Source organism: Festucalex cinctus, chromosome 1, assembly GCF_051991245.1.
Source record: "Festucalex cinctus isolate MCC-2025b chromosome 1, RoL_Fcin_1.0, whole genome shotgun sequence".
Classification (NCBI taxonomy): Eukaryota; Metazoa; Chordata; class Actinopteri; order Syngnathiformes; family Syngnathidae; genus Festucalex; species Festucalex cinctus.
Window position 1 is genome coordinate 26,808,361 of NC_135411.1, and position 23,425 is coordinate 26,831,785.

General features: G+C 38.9%; 2 protein-coding genes across 2 annotated transcripts in view; both read left to right on the forward strand.

The window, feature by feature from the left end:
- The first annotated feature begins 4 nt into the window (after window positions 1-4).
- On the forward strand, window positions 5-21,390 carry gmip (GEM interacting protein). The gene is made up of 21 exons (XM_077526272.1): window positions 5-198; window positions 2,083-2,173; window positions 3,428-3,509; window positions 4,458-4,497; window positions 5,839-5,964; window positions 8,695-8,759; window positions 8,852-8,959; window positions 9,048-9,128; window positions 9,518-9,679; window positions 9,741-9,878; window positions 9,943-10,133; window positions 11,272-11,354; window positions 11,447-11,509; window positions 11,608-11,688; window positions 12,467-12,609; window positions 12,684-12,860; window positions 14,156-14,293; window positions 14,352-14,551; window positions 14,628-14,955; window positions 15,799-15,901; window positions 19,098-21,390. Exons 1-21 carry the CDS (start codon window positions 153-155, stop codon window positions 19,607-19,609), a joined length of 2,958 nt encoding a protein of 985 aa, XP_077382398.1. The 5' UTR covers window positions 5-152; the 3' UTR covers window positions 19,610-21,390.
- The window catches only part of lmx1al (LIM homeobox transcription factor 1, alpha-like), a 28,626-nt gene continuing 26,273 nt past the window's right edge, over window positions 21,073-23,425 (forward strand). Inside the window, exons 1-2 of the mRNA XM_077526386.1 lie at window positions 21,073-21,220; window positions 22,436-22,527. Coding sequence (XP_077382512.1) covers window positions 21,180-21,220; window positions 22,436-22,527 — 133 coding nt within the window. The 5' untranslated portion in view covers window positions 21,073-21,179. The remainder of the gene's footprint in view (window positions 21,221-22,435; window positions 22,528-23,425) is intronic.

A 23,425-nucleotide genomic window follows, 5' to 3' on the forward strand; every position in this document is an offset into this window, starting at 1 on the left:
TCATTGCAATGAGAGGAAGATGCCATCGGTGGCCGTGTCGAACCGGCGAACCTTTTTGTGAAGACTTTTCACCCAGTGTGGCCTGACCACAACCGTCATGTGACCTGTGAGTGGTGTTGAGGCTTGAAGTCAACCTGCTTCAGGTGTAGAAGATGGAAGAAGATCAGGAGCAGGCTCAGGAGTCTCAGCAGGCCGCGGGCGAGTATCAAAATTATATTTTGAATTTGAAAGCTCACTATTAAGTTGGTGAAAGATTTTTACCGATGTAGACTAATAATCTCACTTTGTTGTGTTCTCTTTGTGCTGCACTCTGCAACATCCTCTTTGTCAAAACTGGACTGACTTCCTGAAAATCATTTTTCGTTGAGTTAATGCTGTTTAATCATTATGATCAACTCTTTTGAGCCATTAGGAGTGATCTAAACAGCAATAGCTAGTCTAAATGTGTGTAGAATTTCTGTCAGAATATAATGGAAGTGACTTTGCTTATTTCAGGAAAAGCCCTTATTGTTTTAACAAATTAATTGCCTTTTCATTATGTCTGAAAATTGATAAATGTTGGCAAAATTGTCGATCCTGTATTGTATTTTAGGGGTCCCACATATGATCTCACAAAATTCACTCAGTAACCCCTCCTGGAAAGTTGGAAAATATTAGCACTGGACACCAATTTAATCAATAAACAAGGACACACAAAAGGTCTCAAGGACCCATGCCCCCAAATGAACAGAAAATCAGCCATTTTGGTTTGAAGCAGCCATTTTGGGTGAATTCTACAGGCTTTGCCAAACTTCTATGAGGTAATTCAGCTAAATTGAAAAGTTACACCATATAATGTGGAAAAAAACAATGTGTCAAAGTTTGATGACCTTTCAAACGGTTGCCATGAAAAGGGAAACCCTTCAAATAAATCACCACCCAACACCAGTTACAAAACTGGGAGGTATAGTCTATTACACAAAATCCTCGAGGACCAATGCTCAAAATTGAACAGGAAGTCGACCATATTGTTTTTTTTTAGTAGCCAATTTGGGCGAAAAAGTCCTAAATAGGGAATTCACTCAAAGAACGCGCATTCAGAAGCGGGTATCCGAGACACAGTGGCATGTGCTGGGGGTCATGGCTCGTGAAGCACTGACATCTAATTTTTGAGCCAAACAGAGTGGCAGAGCTACATGAGATAATAAATAAATAAATAAATAAATAAGGTCATAAAATTATACTTTGCCATTCATTCATTCATTCATTCATTCATTCATTCATTCATTCATTCATTCATTCATTCATTCATTCAATCAATCACTGGTGTACAAATAATGTATTTTAACAGTCTAGTCCTGACAAGTCTACCACTCGGTTTGGAAATCCCCAGCAATGATCTTCTTATATCAATTACAGTGGATCCCATTTGCATTGCTCTTCTAGTTTGGAGACATTTTCAAGAAGGGACAAAACTTCAGCAACATGGCAGCAACGTGACCCTATATGCTCTCTTATATGCTCGCGGCCCTTCAGTGAGGCAGGCTACTTTCTGCTTCACCTCGTGCTTCTTTCGCTGCGGTTTCACGTGACCAAAATGATGAAATATATGACAGTTATTAAACACAATAACCCAGTTAGTGAGAGATTGTGCAATCTGAGATGAGCTCGACTTGCTAGCTTTTGCACTTTTTTGTTGTTGTTTAGATAAAGTGATATATTGTGAATGCAGAACTGTGTCAAGGCACCAACTGCAGAGAGGATGTGGTTTGGCAAATGAGGAGATGTGCGTCTCATGTGTCGCACCAGTTATGTGTTAAAATTGTGTTTTATGTGCATGCCCGTTTTTCTCTCTCTCTAGATTACCTTTAAGTGCAAAATGGCTTTCATGTTAAGGTTATCATTTTATCAGCTCTTGGTTAGTTTTTAGCATTTTATTTCCCTGTCATAATTTTGTCGTTTGACCTGCAGTGAGCACATTTCTGCTATTTAGAAGGAAGTTGTGTGTCTAGAAATCTCACATCTAATGGGAGAAAAAAACATAACTAGTCCAACACCCTTTTTTTTTTTTTTTTTTTTTTTTTTTTTTTTTTTTCATTTCAGATGTCCTGCAAACGGCACAGAAATGTGAAACCAAGAGATACAGTGAGATCTTCAGAGACTTTGACAACCTCGAGTTATCATTTATCACCATGTAGGTCCGAGTTTTTCCATGTACAGTACTAAATACTGTACATAACTCTACACACCCTTGTGAAATGCCACGTTTTTGTGATAGGCCTATAAAAACACAAGACCAAGATAAATAATTTCAAAACTTCAATCAAATTTTAAAATCTTTTTGAGAGGGGAAGTAAAAATAAACAACTGAGAAATGTACTTGCACAAGTGTGCACACCCTCCTACAACTGAGATGTGTCTAGGTTCAGAATTAATCAATCACGTTCAAACTCATGCAAATTGAGAGTCAGCACACATCTACCACCTTTTATAGTGCCTCTGATGGACACTAAATAACATTCAGATGTTCTAGTAGGCTATCCCAGACATTTGTTTTGATTTCTAGTGGAAACCTGAAAACCAAGGTTGAACTTTTTGGCCATAAGTCCAAAAGTTATGTTCGGCACAAACATACCATAAGAACATCAAACCCACAATGAAGCTTGTTAGAGGCAGCGGCTGTTTTTGTTCAGTTGGAATTGGGACCTTAAACAAGATGTAAGGAATTATGAACAGCGCCGGACAGCCTACCTTCAAGCTTGTGCTAGAGAGCAAACAAATGTCAGGAAAAGCCTACTAGAACTTTATTTGAGGTTAATTAGAGGAGCTTTAAATGGTTTGAAAGAATTTGAACGTGATTAGTTAATTCTACTGTAAACAGAGGCACATTCAAGTCCAACGTAGGTGTGCACACTTTTGCAACAGATGTATTGATTTTTCAGTTGAGGTATATTTTTGTCGCATTAATAATGGAGAAATCTTTCTTCTTAGTCTGATTTTTTTTTTTAAGGTGTATCACAAAAACGTCTGCGACCAGAAAAAAAAGTTCCACCAAAATGTTGTGTCAATGAAGTGTGTAAAATTAAACATTTCTTCAAAAATAGATTTAATTATTGCCTTAAGCGGGAATGATGCAATTGTTGGAAACATTTTTTGAAATGTAATTATTGACTGTAGAAGCTACTGCGAACCACCACTTTCAGAAGAGTCAAAGAAAGGATAAACTCTGTTAAAAATATGCACAGCTTGGTCACAACATTAGCTACAATCTGTACGCTACATGCTTTGTACTGTATGAATAAGGTACATCTAGTATACTTTTGATTGAAGGCTGTTAATTTAACAGATACATGATGTCTCTAATATATTGAACTACTAAAGGTAGTCTTATTGTTATGTGCATACGTGAACTTGTATTCACATAAATGTGTATTTGAAATCTCTTCAGTGACAAGGACGAGCTCCTGTCCGACAACTTGGAGTGCATCACCGGAGAGAGAACGGAACTTGCAGAGCAGCATGAACCATCTGTGAGTGGTCCACACTGTCGCTATAAATGATTATTTACACAGCTGCAGCGCTGACTGGGGGGTTAATCAAATTTAAATGAACATCGCGTTGTAGTAGGAAAGAATGTAATTCATTTTCAAATCGCAAGGGATGCAATTTGGCGAGCAGGAATACTTCATTTCAGTCGATCGATAGGCTTTATTTATGTCTTGTATACTTATTTATAGTGTCTAGAATCTAGATACTATACATAAATATAGAAAACAGACAATCAATTCAGTACAAAAGAAGTGCAGTCCACATGTTTACATGTCATTGTTTCACGAAACATGAAAAGTTGAAGTGATAAAGCCCCAGATTTGTTTGCATTAGACTTCTGTTTACACCACACCCGTTTGGTCAAATTTTGTATAGTTGTCGTAGTGAACTCTTAAAAGATTACAAGTGTTCATTAAGTGAACAACTCTAATTAAAGTAAATAAATTGCATTTCATCTTCATTTGTTCAGTTGCCTTTATTTTGGCGTAAGCTTAACCTATAAAACCAAAATATAAGTTGTTCAACCCCATTCAATATTACAGCCCTGGGAGAAAGAAATCTATTTCTTTCATTCATATTTTCATATAGTCAACGTCCACATATTTTGGCACCCATTGAGACACATACTGTATTATCATTTTTTTGTTTTCCAATTTTGTTTCAATGTTTTTAAAATATTTTAAAAATGTTATTATGATGATTTTTTATTTGTTCCACTATTTTTACCCTGTTGTTCACGGAATACGTATATTCAATATTAATCATCTTTTTTGTTTGTTTGTTTGTTTGTTTTTACTCCCTTCCCTCTCCCTAATACAATTCAGTGGGTGTCAATTATACATGGATTTTCACTATTCGTCATTGGTCAGCCCAGCGTTCGACTGTATATATTGTCGATTTTTACAAATATATGTATATGCTCTTTTTAGGAACGCTGTGTAACCATTGAAGGTGATGGAAACTCATCTGGTAAGGCTCCTTTATGATTTATTGTTACTGTCACTGTATGTGAAGTTGGTTACATTAGCTTCCTCAATACAACAACATTCACAAATAAATTTTGCTGTTCCTTTATTACACTACTAGTATCATTTTCTGTTGCTTGTTTTCATACAGTATCTTATCGTGAATTGTAATTGCCGCGCAGTAACCAGATTAGGATGGAGATTAAGCAGGAGGCAGCTGCCCTCTTTTACCCAGTGAGGTGTTACTCCTGCTGGTCTGCTTGCTGTAAACACAAACACAAGGCCAAGAAAAGCAATGACTAAACTGACACACGGATCATTTTCGCTCAAGCGCAGGTCAGAGGGCGTCCAGAGATGGGCAGATCTATTAGAAGTGTGGAAAAGCCACACGGTTGCAATTGGAAGGTGGCAAGCGTGTGACAACATTTATCTCCAAACCTCACTGCTGGGCCTTTTTTTGCGTGGTCAACCTCTGGATCCGTGTTTGCATCTGTCTGCACCACCAAAAGAACTTCATTTTACTTTCAAGTCTGTTTTCGTCACTGCTCTTTACACTGTCAAAATGTAATAGATTACATATTCCGAGTTTGTTTTGAAAATACATCTTTAGTCTTTGATACATACATCATGAATAATTGCTGTGCTTATTTCTACAATGTCGCATATATTATTATTTCCTTGTATTCGGGTTATATTACCGCACCATTCCTGCTTTTGTGGATTATTTTGAGCGCGTTGAAAGAAAATGATCTCTGGCAGCCCTGCTCCCATTGGTCGGAATTAATTACCCATCGGCCCTTTTAGCACCCTGTCCAAACTGTTACTGGGCAGGTGGCCAACCTGGAAAGCTTGTCACTGCCTGCAATCCGAGTTCACTGGAGCTAATCCGCCACCTCTTCTGACAGTGAGGATGCAGCACAATCTACTTGGATATTGATTTCTAAATGAGACTTAAGGATGAGTGAGCACTTTTTTGGTGGGCTTGTTTGGCCCTTTAACTGGATTCTGTCAGTGTGTTTGGAGGTCGGGAGGCTATGTGAGTCGCTGAGGAAGAACTACAAAGAGGGGTGGGGGGGGTAAGAAGTGAGAGGGGGAGTTGCCGAGTCAACACCCTCTCAGCCTCAGCCTATTTTCAAAAACACTCCCTCATTTGTGTCATCTGCCTCACGCAAAGTGCTTTTTTTGTGGGGCTACTAAGTGCACAGCATAGCGACACCTTCTGGAAATTCTAAATTGCTTCCTTGAGTGGAGGTCCTCCAGGCTTCCCAGTGGGCTTCACTGATACAAAATAAGAGCGTGGGTTTTTGTTTGCGAACCGCCGTGATGCTGATGTACTCCTTCTCAGCCCACGAGGCCGATCTGGCGCTGTGCCGCTGTGAGGACGGCGTGGAAACGGCCCTTCAGTATGCCAAGATGTGGTGCCGCTACGCCAAAGACCTCCTGGCCTGGATGGAGAAGAAGCTCAGCTTGGGTGAGTGCACGGCGTGGAATGTACATACAGGGACAAATATATTAAGTCACCTGGCTGTTTAATTTTTAAATCAGATGGATGGGTTGGATATGTAAATAAATAAAGTTGTTAAACTTGCATATAAAGTAAGTAAAATAGTTATTCTTCTGTTATAATTAATTTAGTAATAATTAACCAAATATTGAATTTAAATAGCTTTAATGTACATGTGAAACTATTTGACATTATTTCTTTTTGTATTAGCCATATTTGCAAAAAATATATGAACAAGTTACTTATCATGAAACTGCCTTCAATGAACAAACGGTAAGAAAAAAATCAACAAATTAATGCAAGAAATATGAAAGAACAGAACAGAGCTTCCTCAATACTTCAGTCCATATGTCCATTTTCTTCTTCTTTCCGCTTAGATTTGTTTTAAATTTCTTTTAATCCCACATCAATGCAGTTCTTGTATTTGTTCTTACATTGTTGTTGTTTTTGTTAATATTATTATTGCAAGTGTATGTGTAAATTTTTCTACTGCGACTTCATTTCCCTGACCAGATAATGTGTAGTGATGCCTTGAGATACAAATTTTATTTGTTCCATTACCACACTCGTAACATAAAACACTTGGCTCTCAAATCATCTTTCCCCATTGAAATATTGTAAATGAAAATGCCATGAATCTGTTCCTTGTGTCTCGAACACTCGTTGGTCCGGTCACTGTCACTTGCATCTCAAGGCACCACTCGTCTAGCTAGTTAGCTAGCTAGCTAGTAAGCTAGCTACCTTATACTTGTGGCTATTTTATGTACAGGATTATAAAATACAGTAAAGGTTCTTTCCTTTACAAGAGCAGTCTTTCTGGCTAACTAAGTGTCGATCTATCTGTCTAATTGTGACCCAACAACAGTAATGTAACAATCGTGACTTTGTTTTATATGTCAAGTTCAAGAGATGATTGGATGCTCCACACGTAGAAAGGATTAGCAGGGGAGGATTATCAGACTGGAGCAAGGTTGTGAAAGGTGGCACTGCTTTTGGAGAACAAACACAGGCACAAAGCATGTACTTTTTTTTTTTTTTTTTTTTTTTTTAATCAACAAATTTAGGACCTAACAAATAGTTAGCATTGAAGATGAGATGCAATTGTATTTCTTGTCATTACAACCAATGAAACCATACAAATGTTTCAAGAGCAACTTAATATGATGCCGCATGTCGGAGTCAAGCCAAGTCTTGTCATGGTCAAACAGTTGCATTTATAACATTGAATTGAAAAGTGTCTCAAAATATATTTTGTCAAAATATGCTTTCTGTGATTTTTGCAATGTCCCACACTGCTCTGCTCACTCACTACTATGTGGAATAAGTGATTAAATGATGCTAATCATGATATTTCCCCGTGGCCATTAAAGAGGTAGTCAACCCCTCCAAATTTCTTGACAATATGTTCTAAGCAGCCCCCATATGGTATTCTGGTTAATATTGTGTTAGTTGTATAGGAGTTAAGCAGCAAAATCCAGCAGTTTTAATCAATATCAGAAGGCGGCCATTTTGCCACTTGCTGTCGAGCGAAAATGACTTAACAGTTGCTCAGGTCTCATAGCTCAGCTTCAGAAAACAGGTGAGCTGAGATTGGTCGTTGCCTGAGCCCTGAGCAACTGTGATGTCATCTAAATAAAGCTTACTTAATTCAGTCAACAGCAAGTGGCAAAATGGCCGCACTCTGAGATGGATAAAAACGGCTGGGTTTTGCTTCATAACTCATATTCCACAAATGTAATATTGATAAGAATGTCATGTTTAGACTCATAGGTCACATATAACCAGAGGTGGGTAGTAACGAGTTACATTTACTCCGTTACATTTACTTGAGTAATATTTTGATAAAAATTTACTTTTAAGAGTAGTTTCACAACACAATACTTTTTACTTTTACTTGAGTAGATGTGTGAAAAAGAAATGCTACTCTTACTCCGCGACATTGGGCTACACTAGAGTTGTTACATTTACCGTATTTTCACATAAGCGCTCCATTAGACCAAACTGGGAGGCAGCGCCGAGAATAGTCGTGGGTGTTTGTTTGACGGTGACGGGCACAAGAGAGCCGTTGTGCGCATGAGCCATCCTTGCAAAGCATTATGGGTTATGTAGTTTGATTACATTCAATAGGGATTATTGTGCATGAGCTTTGTTGTAATAAAAAGTTCAATGTTATTTGAAGTCAAATGAAACAACATAGATACATTTCAACAATAAACAACAATGTATGTAATGTATGTAATGCGTATGTCCTGCTGAGCCTTTTTGGCAGGCTAAAATAAAAAAAAAAAACATAACCGAATTGGGAAAACGTGTCTACTTGCATTGTTGTTCGAGCTTTAAAAGTTATTTGTTTATTTTTATTTTATGATTTGAAGATGCCAGCATTTTCACATCATTTTATGCTTTTGTCTGTTGACATTTGTTTAAAATAAATCGGACTTCGTGTTCAAGCAGTTAGTCAGTACTTTCAACTAATATATATATATATATATTTTTTATTTTTTTTTTACTTGTACTTGAGTGATTTTGTTTTACGGCTACTTTTTACTTTTACATGATCAATATTATTTTGAAGTAATGCCACTTTTAATTGAGTACAATTTTTGGCTACTCGACCCACCTCAGCATATAACATATTGCCAAGACATGTTTAAGGTCGCCTTCTCTTTTAAGATGTTTGATTTTGTTTTTTGACAGAACAAGAATTTGCCAAAAATGTCCTGAAGACGTCTGAAGCCGCAAAAGCCAGTTTGGCAGCACAGGTGGATGCTTTAAGTCCTTATGGTTTGTTCTGAGCATTTTCCTTCTTCCTGAGCCACTGAGAAACAATAAAATGTTGCTTTTACTTCCATAGGAAACGATGCCACTGCAGTACATTTACACCATGGCTCTTGAACAAGACCTGAAGAACAGTCAGAACTCTCGAAAAACTTCGGACCTTGTGCAAAACCGCTGTTACCAAGTAGCGTTCGCACCCATATGAGATTTGTGCTTCCTCGTGAAGGTTACCGTGGCGCAAAGTTGCTAATCCGCTATCTCCTGTCCCAAAGGCCTTGGCTGCCAAGAGGAATGAGATTGATAAGTGGCGGCGGGAATTCAAGGAGCAGTGGGTGAAGGAGCAGAGGAAGATGGTAAGTGAATTAGGACGACTTCCTAGTTTAGCAACAGCAGTCGGTCAAACATCTGAACAATGCGTCATGACATTGGGTGACATTGCTTTGTGATTTGGGATTGTGTGACCCTGGTGACAGACACGCAGTTATGTTAGATTCTACAGGACAGACCATCACCATTCAACAATCTTATAGCGCTGCAGCTAATGATGATAAGCCAAAAGTATTACCCACTGAGACATTCAGACGGATGTTTTCTAAGAATGTTATATCAAGTTTATTTCAACTTAAACAGTGTCCAAAATGGCAACCAACCAGCTCCTCCCAAATCCATTCTCCAACCTACTGGGTCAAAATAATTAACCGAAGCTTGGATAAGTCCATATGCTTATCTGTGTGTTTTTCAGAATGAAGCGGTGACGGCTCTGAAAAAGTCTCGCCAGCAATACTTCCAGCGCTGCGACGAGCTAGAGAAGGCCAAAGCTATGACTGCTAGAACCGTGGACGACCCGGGTGGTCTCAAGTCTCTGGACAAGAGGCGGAAGTCCAAGGATGAAGCCCAGACGAAGGCAAGACAAGTCCTCGTGAAAAGCCTTTTCAAAGACTAACGCAATCTACTGTGTGCTCAAGGTGATGGAGTCCGAGCTACTTTACAGACAGTGCATTCACGAAGCCAAGTTCCACCAGGATGAACTAGTGAAGGTCAAAGAGAGAATTATCTCTCACACCCGCAAGCTCATCTGTCAGGGAGACACGGTGCTCAAGCAGGTCGGTGCTATACCACGTCCGTGAAAACGTAATCACTCTAACGCCGTCTCCATGCTTCCGCCAGGTCACGGTCAACATGTTCTACTACCAGCGGCAGCAGACCGAGCCGGTTCCTCTTGGGTATCACAGCCTGGAGTTAACGTGCCGCTCCTTGGAGCCCGGTGAGCCCTACTTGATGTACGTACGCAGCAGGCGGCGCCAGGAGACACCTCTGCAAGTCTTCTCCTTCCAGGAATATGTGCCTCACGGAAAACGGTTAGAAACTTGGACTTTTTAATACAGTGGAACCTCTACTTACGAACGTCTCTTCATACGAAATTTACGAGTTACGAAACGCCTCAACGGGAAAATATTGCCTCTTGTTACGAAAGAAATTTCTAGATACGAAAGGTAAAAATACATTACCGAGCGCAAAATACTTTCGGCTATGGCTATTTCCTACCATAGGTACCTACGAGCGTAAATACTAGATCGGTGTTTGTGCATCGTTCTGGCATCCCATTGGCTAAGAGGAACCTTTACCATAGGTATCTATGAGCCTAGATACTATACAGCATCCTCATCATTCATCCCGCGGCCCATGAAGTGTTCCGATAGTTTTTCGTAAATGTATGAACTAACGGCCAACGAATTTGTGCAAAAATTCAAAAAATTGGTGATTGATGAAGGCACAGTAAGTTTTTAATTACGACGAGACGAGACGGGCCTTTTTTTTTTTTCTTTTTTTTTTGGGAAAAAAAGATGCCTCACCATACCGGAAGTTTCCATGACGTTTCAGAATTTGTTTAAAAGAATCGGCCAGAAAAAGTGTTCACCAGTCGGGTGTTTGCTCACTAAGATGATGTTTGCCTTGGACATTTACGAAGCATTGTTTAAAAACAAAAAAACAAAAAAACAAAAAAACAAAAAAACATCCTTGGATCAGTTCTTTGCAAAACACCAGGCAGAAAAAAACACTTCTGAGAGAGAACATGAACCAAAGAGGGCAAAAAAGGAAGAGGACAGCAGTTAAAAAGGTAAATGACCATCATTTTTATTCTTTACTCTATTCTTTGTTTTTTACATTACGCAGAACTCTCATTTATTGTGCAATAATCTAATTATAACATGTATTTGTTACATATTTTTATGCATTTTTATGCTTTATAAAACATTTATGTCTGAATTTTGGGAGGCTCGGAACGGATTAGGGCATTTACATGGAAAATGCGTCTCTACTTACAAAATTTTCTACTTAAGAACTTTCTTCCGGAACCAATTAATTTTGTAAGTAGAGGTACCACTGTACTCATATCTATGTGACTATTATATGATATATTGTAGTATTGTAATATTGTCACCGTGGTGCTATGTGTCTGCATAAATAACTTTTATATGGTCAAATGTGTCTCAGCAACAAGCGGAAAACCAGCAACCCTCTCAGCTCCCTGCAGGACTCCTCACCTCACACAGATGACAGTCCCTACAGACAACCTGGTGACTCCAGCAAGTTTCCATTTCATCCATAAACATCTCATCACTTCCATTTGAATGGCAAGTAATCAATGAATGTGCCTGCTGCTTGTTAGGGAGATTTGTCTTCAGCGACAGTGAGAGCGTCGGCGGCAGTTTGGAATCTCTGTCCAGCCCTGGTAATCACACTTCTGCGTGATGTCTTTTAATTCATGCTCAGTATTGTAAAAACATGACTGAAGTTTTTTTTTTTCCTGTGTTGATGCAAACATGGCAGCTCACTGTCACAGGAGGGTTCACAGAATGTACAACTTCCTCACAGATGACATGGATGACCGCGATGGGGCGTCTGAATCTGGTTTGTGACCCCCTTCGCTCACTGCCTAAATTCGGTTCATGTAACTTTTTAGTCCAACACATTAGCATAGTTTGTTGTACTAAAACATTCCATGAACTGCATTTAGGCAGTGATTCTTTCACATACCACAAAATACTCTCTCCTTTAAATAATAATCACTTGCCTGTCTACGGTATCTCAATGGATTTCACACAAAATGGCTACTTCAAACCAAAATGGCCGACTACTTGTTCATTTCCAAACAAACCTTGTTAAGACTCTTTTCATCATTCTTCAACGATAGAAATGTTCACTCACTGTCCATTGGTGAAACTGGAGTTCAGGACTAATTTTTATTTGTTTTTAATAACATAATTAAATAAATACATTTCCAGTGGGTACTATGGAGTGAATTTGGGGACCCCTTGGTTAATTTGCATGACTTGTTGCAAAGTCAGATGCATGCAAAACATCAATCCATAGTGACAATACATAACTAAAGTATTGTATACAATACAATAAATTGTTTTAGAATACATAATGCAAATGCACAGTAAGTGGCCATTTCCACTGCTACATTCATACACAGATAAAAGGCAAGGAGACAGGAACAACAACGATCACTCTTCTATATGAAATATAATCAAAACTGGTGGTTAGCACATCACAGTGATTTGATTGTTCCATCTTGCGTATGTAAATATGAATGTTTTTACCATGCCTTTCACCAACTGTCAGCTCTGGTAGGCTCCAACTCACCCGGATGGATTATAATGTGTCTTGTGCTATTTTTCTGTAGAGTGCCTCGACGGCCAGCAGGTCAAGGTTCGCACCCCATCCCGTGCGGCACTAACTCACCGACTCAGGAAATTGAAGAGCAAGATGGTGAAATGCAAGCAATGCGACAACTACATTTACGTCAATGGCGTGGAATGCGAGGAGGTGTGCGTCCCTTTAGCGTCAGTGAGAAGTTAAGGAGACTTGGAATGTTTTTAATTCATTTCTGTCGCCCTCAGTGTGGCCTGGGTTTGCACAGGAAGTGCATGGAGGTGTGTCAGATGGAGTGTGACAACAACAGGGGGACCGTGTTTGGCGTTCCCCTGTCTTTGTTGCTGCGGGACACACCGGACGACGTCCCATTTGTGGTGCGACGCTGCACCGCAGAGATCGAGAGTCGTGCGCTCTCCTTGCAGGTATTTGTTTTATTGTATTCATTTATTTATTTATTTATTTATTTTGGATTTAAAACAGGTCCCAGGTGTTTTATTTAAACATTTCAGGTACTTTTCTCTGGAGGACCCAAAATGCCAAAATTAAAAATAAATACATAAATTCAACATAAATACAGATATTAAAAAAAATACGATTCAAAAATTTAATTTAAAAAATATATACATATGTAAATGGAAATATAAACAACATATAAATAAATAAATAAATAAATAAATACATGAATAAAATAAAATAAATAAAAACTTAGTTTCCAAAAACAAAAATAACTTAAAAAAAATACAGGCCCAAATAAATAAAAATGTATTATATATAAATGTATTATAAATAAATATGTATTATATAATTAAGTGTGCCTTGGGTTGAACTGTTTGTCTATTAGTTTATTGAGTCATTATATGTTGGGCTCTGCTTGTTCCAAAAAAAAACATTTAAAAAAAAAAAAAAAAAAAAAAAAAAAGGGACCTTGTTGTTTACAGGAACTTGTGGGAAGTTGTCGAGCAACTCAAGTCACAAGTTGTGCTCTCCATGCAAGACTTTATTCACCGACCCGCTCACTCTAGGCAGTTTGCAACAGCGGACACAACCCACGACACACTTAGGACCGCCCCCTCATTTGAATAACATTTCACGACAGGTTTCATGCTGACAGCATCTGCAGCATGAAATAAATAAATATGAGAGCAGAGCCTTTTTATTTATTGATTGATGTTTAAATATATTTATATATTTATTTTTTTATTTATTTTCACATTTTTTTACATTTTTATTTTTTGAATCTCATTTTTTATTTTTGGATCTATTTTTACGTTCATTTATTTATGTATATCTATATATTTTGTTGTTTTTATTTCCTTTTATATTTATCTTTTGTATTTAATTTTTGAATTATATTTTATATCCGTTTGTATAATCACATTGATTTATTTATTTATTTATTTATCTATTTATTGGGCATTTTTGGTCCTCCATACTTTTTAGTCAAAATACAGGAATGGAGATCTTCATTCCTTCCTGTCCAGATTGCAAATGAATTGCGCTTGCTCAAAGCCACCACTGACCACTTTGACTTTAGCGACTAGCAAGTTAGCAATGCTTTGTCATGTGACTGAGACTTCTTGAAATCTGATACTTGTTCTGGATCAGGAGACGTTCACCCTCAAATGAGTGATGCTTACGTAACGCTAACACTCGCTAAATGGAAGACACTATCAGTGTCATTTATCTTTTTTGGGCTGTCTTGTCTTGTCCCACTGAGGGTGTGTATCGGGTGAGTGGTTCCAAGCCCCGCGTCCAGAAGCTGTGCCAGGCCTTGGAAGAGCTCAAGGAGGACGTGGACCTCTCAGAGGTGTCTCCACACGACATCACCTGCATCCTGAAGCACTTCTTCAAGGAGGTATGTCACTGAGTAGAACTTCAACGCTTCTCCATGACCTTAATTGTTTTCCGATTAGCTTCCAGAGCCGCTGCTGACGTTCGAACTTTACAATGAGTTCATCACAGCGGGGAGGAGTATCCAACACGTGGGCGAGTGGGACTCGACGCAAGACACTAACGAGTTCATGGACCTTGTTCGTAACCTGCAGCAGCTACTGCAGAAACTCCCTGTCTGCCATTATAACACTTTGAAGCACCTCGTACTCCACCTGCATACGTAAGTTTGACATGACACCAGACCCGCCCCTCCCTACACGCAGATGAGGCACTTAATCTCCCATGCATCCCTGCAGGGTTTCCCGAAACAACGAGAACAAAATGTCCTCCAACAATTTAGGCATTGTCTTCGGTCCGACTCTCTTGCGCCCCCCAGTGTGCACGGACCAGCCTGTTTTGGCCCTGCAGGAAAACGCCTACCAGGCCTTGCTAGTGGACTTCCTCATCTCGCACCATGAAAAAATCTTCATCCTCCGGCAGAGAGCCAGGACGCCCACTCCTCCTCCAGCCCCCACGGGCCCACTTCCAGAGACCCCTCCCAGACGCACCTGTCCTCTGGATGACAACTTTGACACACGACCAGAACAAGGAACAACTTCCAGGGAGCGCCCTTACTCACTAGAAGTGAGTTGCGAGTTATTTTGTTCCATTATAGTTGAACTTCTTCCTTTAAAAGCTCAGTTTGTAGCTGAGCCTCTAAAACCTGGTCTGTTGTTTGAAGTGCCTCGGCACCTTAACGTGATCCTTTATTTTGTCTACATTAACTCGCTGCACAGCCGCTGCTTTGCTTGCTTGTTGTTTTTTCCCTTCGCTTCACACTTGGTGTTTCAGTTTCATGTTCTTCTTTGGGAATGTGAGAAATGGAAGTAAATGCTGGACAGTGATAGTTTTATTGCCATCACTGAGTCTTAGCTGTTAGGGTTTTTGGGGCCACTCTTTGGGGGGGGGGGATCCCATTAGCCCCAATGTTGCAAGTTGAAAATTTTGTTCTCTAGGGCCTAGTCAGTTACTAGCCCCTTGTAATTGTCATTGCTTTTCTTTACCTTACCCCTGATGGGAGCCTACTGTGTTAACATCACATAAAAAGTCCAGGAAAAAGCAGTAGAAGCAGAGTTCATTCTTTATTTATTTTTATTTTATTTAAATGGGGCCAGGTGATTCTTAGGTGATTGATGAATAAATAAATAAATACATAAATACACTTTTTTATATTATTTGATTAACCATTTTTAGGAATAAAAACAGCTCAATTAAATAAAATAAATATTACAGACTCTTGATAATGTAAATGCTCGTTTTTAAATGAGCAGAGCAGGCTACTTCCACTTTTGATGTGACTTTTGATGCATTCAACCACCACTCTAACAGATGGACACTTCGTAATGGATGTCAGCATTCAGTATAGCTCAAATACGGTAGAATCAAACGTCCTTAAGGTACGCCACTCAACTTGTGTCATTCCAACAGAGCGAAGGAATGAAGAGAGAGTCGAGTGAAGGTTATATATCTGACAAATCTTCATCCAATGAGGCAGTGGACCAGCTCAGCCCCGAAGCCAGTGACAGAGCAGGTAGGCGGGACTAGAGCCATAGAACAGTGATGAGAACTTAGTTGTCTTATAGAAGTTATTATGTGGTCCTTTTTTTTAAGCTGATTCTAGCTTGCAGTCCTCTAAGTGGTTTGTTCCTGCTGACTTTTTATTGTAGTTCCTTTTTTCTGACTTTGGGACTTTTCTGTGGTTAAGTAAGACCTCCATCCTTCCTTTTCCGCTCTTTCTGTTTGAGTGCATTCAACTGTTTATTTTCAAGTTCTTCTTTGTGGCTCTGTTGCAAACACATTTCAACTTTGGCCATCAAGTGGAGAATGTTGTTCTGACGATATTGCTTTCGAAGCTCTGCCATCTGTAAAATCGCAAGTGACACTGGAAATTTTCCCAGTTTGGTTCAATGTTTAGGTTCAGGAAAGAAAATAATAATTACAGCTCATACATATTGTGTTTCACAAAAATAATTACAAAGTACTTATGGCAAAAAAAAAGGGCTCAAGTATAGTTAATGAGTTGGCCAATCATTACCAAGTCTTTCAAATCCACTTTCTGTCCTTTATTCTCGACCACTTTGTTTCTCTGAGACCAGACGTTTCCTCTCTTTGTATTGTAATAGTATAGTATAGTATAGTATTGTATTGTATAGATACAGTGGCCGGGACAACCCGCTCCCCAAAAAAACTAAAAATAAAATACTGTACACGGTCCCGTCGCCATGGGCGGGCCTTGGGGGTCCGTGCCCGCCCTGTCAGTCAGCCGTGCCCGCCCTAGCAAGATGACTCACCAACTATTCGTCCTATCAGTCACGTAAACTTGCGCCTTCTGTTTTAAGTAAAGCATGGCGTGCCAGCCAACCACATACCTCCTTTCAAGTTTGGCTGTGATTGACAACTAAGCGAGCCAATGACAATCAGGATCAGGAGGGATGGGGTGGGGTGGGGGGAGACGCGCGCTCTGCAGACGTGCCTTAGCCAAATCCACTTCCGGGTAGATAGTGCGCATTTGCCGGCTGGCGCTGGGACAAAGACTGAGCAGTGAGCACTCGTGCGGCTTTAATGGAAGCCACCAAACGCCAAACCTCGATCCAGGATGACACAGTTGACATCATTGGTAATCCTGAGTCCACTGGTTACGTTTACAAGTGAGTGTCAAACTTCTATTTTAATTAGTCAAGCCACACAGCACGGATGAATTGTAGCAATACACAGTATGCTGTTAACAGACCCAAGCAGTCACACATACACAACAACAACTAAGGAGCATAAAATTATTTATCACTAAAGCAGTTGCAGTACAATGTGAGTTGAATTCTCTTTTTTTATTGCCAAGTTTGTTCATGTTGATGACTGTCACTAAGTTCTAATTAAAAAAACAGCACTTTACACATCCTTTTGGATTGATATTCTGTTTAGTTTTTCACTGAACCCATATGTTGTTTCTGTATATCATCGACATAACTCAACCTTATTTCTAAATCACTTTAAAACATCAATTGCTGCATACAAAGTGCTGTGCATGGAATAGAAATTAGTCTTTTAGTATACACAAGTGAAACAAAATAACCCAAAATAAAATTAATTAGAGTAAATATAAGTAGATAAGTATACACGCAAATAAAATTAATACTAAAAAAGAAATCTGTATAAGTATAGAAATAAAATAACACAAAATACAGCAGGCACCATAAAAAAAGTAAAAAAAGTCTCATGCTGAGTCAAAGATCAAAGAATAGAGATGTCTGGCAAAAATGAAAGGAAATTTTGTCCATATCGTACAGCCCTAATCCAACACGCAAATGAAGGCAACTGCTGGCCAATTCCAGATAGAAGGGGCTGGGTCACAGAGTCATTCATTCGGACATAGTTGTTTACAGAAGTGAAGAGTGGATTTGTTTCAAATGAACTTTTGAGTTGAATAAATGCAAAATGAACTACACATATTTTTTTCAGTTTGTCTTTTAGATTTCAGAACGAACTGCCGCTTTTAAGTGACAGAAAATATTTCTGAACACTTTTGCAGTTGTCACAATGCCGCTGTTCAACCTGATGAACATTAGATTTAGGTTGATAAAGTGTGCCCCCCCAAAAAAAGGTAATGCCCTCCCTACAATTTCTTTCTGGTGACGGGTCTGACTGTACAGTAGTATGTGTGGCGCCTCAAAACATTACCCCATAAGAACACCAGGGGTCGCAGATTTTCCGTTGCACCAAGTTATATGTGCGAGGGTGGCATACTGTTATGAGTTGCCGTTAATTTTATCAAGTATTTTGAAATTTAGTCTCAGTTTAAGTCCAGTTACAATCACGCTTGTTAGTTTTTATCATAGTCACGCAACCTCATCCCATTTTTATTTAGTCAACTTTATTCTACTGTAAATCTTTTAGTTTTGATTTTAGTCCAAGAAAACATAATTTTATTCATCTAGTTTTAGTCAACAAAAACTGTCAATATTTTCGTCAGGACAATCATTTTACCCCTGTATATTTTTTGTCAGCAGCTTATGTTGAACATTTTGGATCTAAAACTATTTCACATAAAAAAATGTATCATCTTTTGTGTGAAAAACAACTTGACACAAAATTACAATATATCAACAAATGGCTACTATGGCTGCATGCTAGTAGCTAGTAAATTAGCCAGCATTAGTAAGCGGTCATATTAACATAATTGTTGGAACGTTATAGCCGTTACAACTATAATTTACTTCTTTTTTTTTTTTTAAACTTTTACTGTGAATCCACCTCCTGTCTGTCCCATGTGTTGCACTCGTTAGGTGCAGATTTGAAAGCGTGTGTCACATGACAGGGTCACAGTGACCGATTAGCAGAGACAAGATTTTACAAAATGTATATAATTTTCGTCTCATCTTTTTTCATGAACTAAAATGTCCATAGATATTAGTCCAGTTTTTATTAAGTGAAGTACATTTTTGTCTTCATTACTTGACGAAAATGCATACTGAAATAGTCCCAGTTAATTGTTTATTAATAAGTTTCTACTCTAGTCTAGTCTAGTCTAGTTGTAATCTGGTGAAAAATGTGTGTTGACAAAAATATTTTTGTTTAGTTTTCGTTGACGAAATTAACACTATTGCCGACTACATTTTTTGGCAACTGTCCATTCCAGCCACTCGCTCCATGTGCAGGCCTATAAGCATGAACCAGAATGTTGCGTGACTTTATTTCATAAACCACATGTTTTTCTCCTCCTGGTGTCCCAGTCCTGGCTATGAGTGGAGCCCTGAGCAAGACTCATCAAGACCCAACGCGTGACTTTATCTGTGACAAGCCACACTACCGCTTCACCAGGCAGCCCGTTAAGTACCACCGCCATCACAACCCGAGAGGCCGAACCACCAGCCAGAGCTGCGACGCCAGACGGCCCCAAGTGCCTTCCGTGGACCCTCCGGGAAGCGCGGACAGCAGTCGCAGCTCCTCCCCAGAGCGAGCCACCCGCGGACTTCCTCGGAGTTTGGACTGTGCCGCAGAGGACGTTCCTCCTCTCAGCCCGCGGGACGTCGTGCAGTACATGCTCGGACTGGAGCCGGTGGCCCGCGGCGCGGCCGAACTCAACGTGAGCAGCTCCGGTGCTGGTGCGCAGCGGAAGGCATTGTGTCACTCGCCCAGGGCCCTTCCTGCAGATCATCACTTCACCTCGCCGGCGCAGAAGATTCTGTCCGGTCTGAAACTGAGGCGGAGCCAATCAGGAAAGGAGGAGCAACTTTTTGTGTGAGGGACATCCTGCTACTTTGACAGTGTCTTGGCACTGGGGCGGTGCTCATTTTGTAGCCTTCACACTTGTCTAGGTTGTACCTTGATGGACAGTAATGGACTGAAGCAGGCTACAGACAAGAATCCGACCTAATGTTTCATTCTTTCAAATTCAACTCAGCCAGTCCCAATTATTGGATGTGTTGAAAAGATTATCCTGAGTGATTGGCCTGTGGTGTGGGTGTGCTGAGAATGGGTTTCCTCCTCCTACTCAAAATCAACATTGTTTGCAGTATAAAAGTGAGATTAATCAGCAAAAAAGTCTGATTATCAGACGTTGGGCACTACTCCTTTGGAGTCACATATAAAAATAAGAACCCAAAATAGATCAATGATGATAATAATAATAATAAGAAGAAGAAGAAGAAGAATTTGTACCATCAGCACACCGGTGTGACTGGTGAGCCTGTTTTTGATCTTCATTGAATGTGTTTCAAATAAGGCCGAGAAATTGGCCAGCCGCTCAGGAAAATCTCAAAATTCCCGATGGCCACCATGCCACTAGAATCCTGTATTATTCCACTCACCAAAAACTGCCTGCCTCAGTTGATGTGTGCATGCTTGAAGCATCACGACAGCTGCTCTTCCCATGCATTTGAACAGGAAATATGCAAAATCGTCTATTTTAATGATAGAATCATTGACATTGTTGGATTGAAAATAAAATAAATATAAATCATGCACCATAGAACTCTTCACATGCAGGGGAAGGGAAAGAACACCAGGGGGCAGCAGTGAGTGCGGCACTTTTTCCTTCTCTGATTGCACGTCCATTATAGGCCTATTTGGTTGAATTTTTGAAACGGTAATGCAAAAATACATATATTGTGTTTAATTGTGTCTAGAAAAAAATAGGCGTGTATTTGATGTGTTTAGTGCGTTTTTGGATTTGTGCAAGAAAATATGGTTTTGTGATTTTAATCTTGCATCTCTCCTTTTTCGACACTTGGGGGTGTTGTTCTCTCATCTTGCTCTCGCCACCTGCCACCAGCCTAAAATTGAAAATATTTTTTTTTTTTCCATGAATGGCAAGCGTTGGTGTTTCAAGCACGTCAACTTTTACATGTGATTTTTAATTTTTTTTTTTTTAACATTATTCAACCAAATGTTATGTGTAATTTTTGTACTATATTGCTCATTAAGGGAAAAATAATGACGTTATACAGCACTAAAAGAATTCGATTCCCCGCCCAAACCCCTCAAACGTCCTAAAGTTCTTCATCAATCAATTTCATATCTCCCACCTTTGACTTGCCTCCCTCTCCTTGCAGTGCGTCCACATCCCTCCCTCTGTCTGCATGCATGCTCTCCCCCTTTTTCTCCCCCACTCCACGCACAAAACACGCAAGAGGAGAGGCTGCTATAAGGCTGCTAGACAAGAAAGAGGAGGAGGAGAGACAATAGCCTGTCTGCAGCGTGGAGTGGAGCGTGGAATGTCGTCATGGATGTTTAGTTAGGCGAGACGCAAAGACGGCGAGTGTGCAGGTGAAAGCAGTCCGTGAACACATCTGGAAGTTGGCAGGGTGTTTTTCATGTTGCCCACTGAGATACCAGGAGTGTGTTTCACCTCAAGGTAAGACATTCAGATACGTGCAACAGGGCGGCACATTTTAGTCACTCATTAATTGATTGAATGGTTTTAGTTGATACTACAACAGATTGTGCATACAATTTTAGCTAAAAACTTGTAAGATGTACATTTTTGTATGCCATTAATATAATAAACACACATTTTACACACTTGTTAATGTTCCGCTTTTTTTATTTAAACAATTTTTTCTTCCCTGAAATGCTTCTCTTGTAAATTGTTTGAGAATTGTGTAGCCTATTTTATTTTCATCACACCTGCAGGTTATATTTTTCCCCCTCTCGTTTAGTGTCAACATGCAATTAACGGTGCAGAGCACTAATGTGCCCCTCGTGTATTTTTCACCCCCCCGTCCCCCAAGCCTCCAGTTAGTCATATAAGCCAAATCAGATTAACGCTTGAATTTCCATAACTCATTTCTTTTATCATCTTTTATTGTTTATTTACATAAGGTGGCAATTAAACGGGCAATCATCAGCCCTTGAAATAATTGTCTCAAGTCAATAATGATGCAAAAATAAAAATGGATGTTCACTATAATTTGATTACAGGCCGTGAATATTACGGGATATCTGATCAAAACGACCATTGTGCCAAGGCAATGATAAACTTTATTTTCATTTTATAATTTTGTATAAATAAAAAAAAATGCTGATGTTATTCTGCAGTATAACTATTAAATTTGATGTGTAAAATATTATCCTATATGATAAATAATTGGAATATGATTTAAATTCAATCATGGGAATTAATGCAAAAAAAAAAAAAAGATCCGGGATTATGCAATGAAAACAAATTTTCCAAAAGTAATCATGCTCGAGGGTTTGGTTTTTGTGTGTGTTGAGTGTGTGCTGGTGCATAATTCAAAGAGTTATTATTACTGTACTTGCTTGCACAATTGTACTTCATGAAGTAAATGATGCCTGTAGATTTCAAAATATTTGTAATGTACGTTTTTGCACCATATATCGTCATGTGAAGTTTTTATGTTGTACATTTCAACTTCATCCTCGGAGGATCTATGTTGCAGCTGCACGTTACATTTCAAAATTTTTATAGGCTTGCCGATCTCATTTAGGCCTACTTTTAAAATGTAATTTTATCTGCTGATTTAAAAAAAAAGAAAAAACAAAAAAAAGAATATTTGGAACGGAAACCATTTTGTATGTTTCCCTATTCTTTTTGTCCCCGTTTGCACAGCGACCACACTGAGGCAAGGAGAGAAGGCATGAAAACGGAGGAGAGTCAACAGTCGTGTCTGCAGCAGCCTCCATCCTCAACACCTTTTGTTGGTGAGTGACTCACTCACACCGACGACTCGTCGGCGACGAGCATATAAATAAATGAATAAATAAATAAATAATATCTGCAACTTGTCCAAAAATGTCTACAATGACAACGTTTCTTTAGTTTGGCTTAGAAGGGCCTTGTTATTTATACGCACTGCTTCCCTAATAATACCACGCATGTTAGAGCGGAAATGTAATAATAATAATAATAATTATTATTATTATAATTATTATTATAATTATTATTATAATTATAATTATAATTATAATTGTATGTATGTAGCCTACTTCATTGGAGGATATTGAATAAACAACACTTGTCATCTTTTCCAATTGAGGCCTGTTATGGAAACGAAACACGTTACAAATAAAAACAAATGCAAATGCAAACACTAGGAGTGCAGAAAACTTGACGGAAAAGATTTAAAGATTTGTAGAAAAATATGTCAATGTGTTCTGTGTGTGGGTTTTTAATTTTTATATGATCGACCTAAATTTTATTGTCATTTTTCATATGTAGAATGAAATAAAATGCACACCTTTCTAACTGCTTCACAATTGACGAGTGTTTCTAATGTTCTCCTAATCACTACAAAGGTAATGACTTTAATTATATGTAATATTTCGATCATCTTAGCCACAGGAAGAAATGGTTACATTGTATTTGTTTTCAATTTATCATATACATTTTATTTATTCAATAGAAAAAAGTGCTTTATTTACTAGAACTATATCACAAATGAAGGATGTTTGTAATATTTTGCATTTTGTATATTTTGTGCAAAACCAAACTGTTAACCATGTGATGCAGTTCAAACTACAACCACAGCATGTTTTTTGTTGTTGTTGTTTTTTTTTATGTGGAGATAGCTCGTGCAGGTGTTGCAGGTTGTGACTCGTT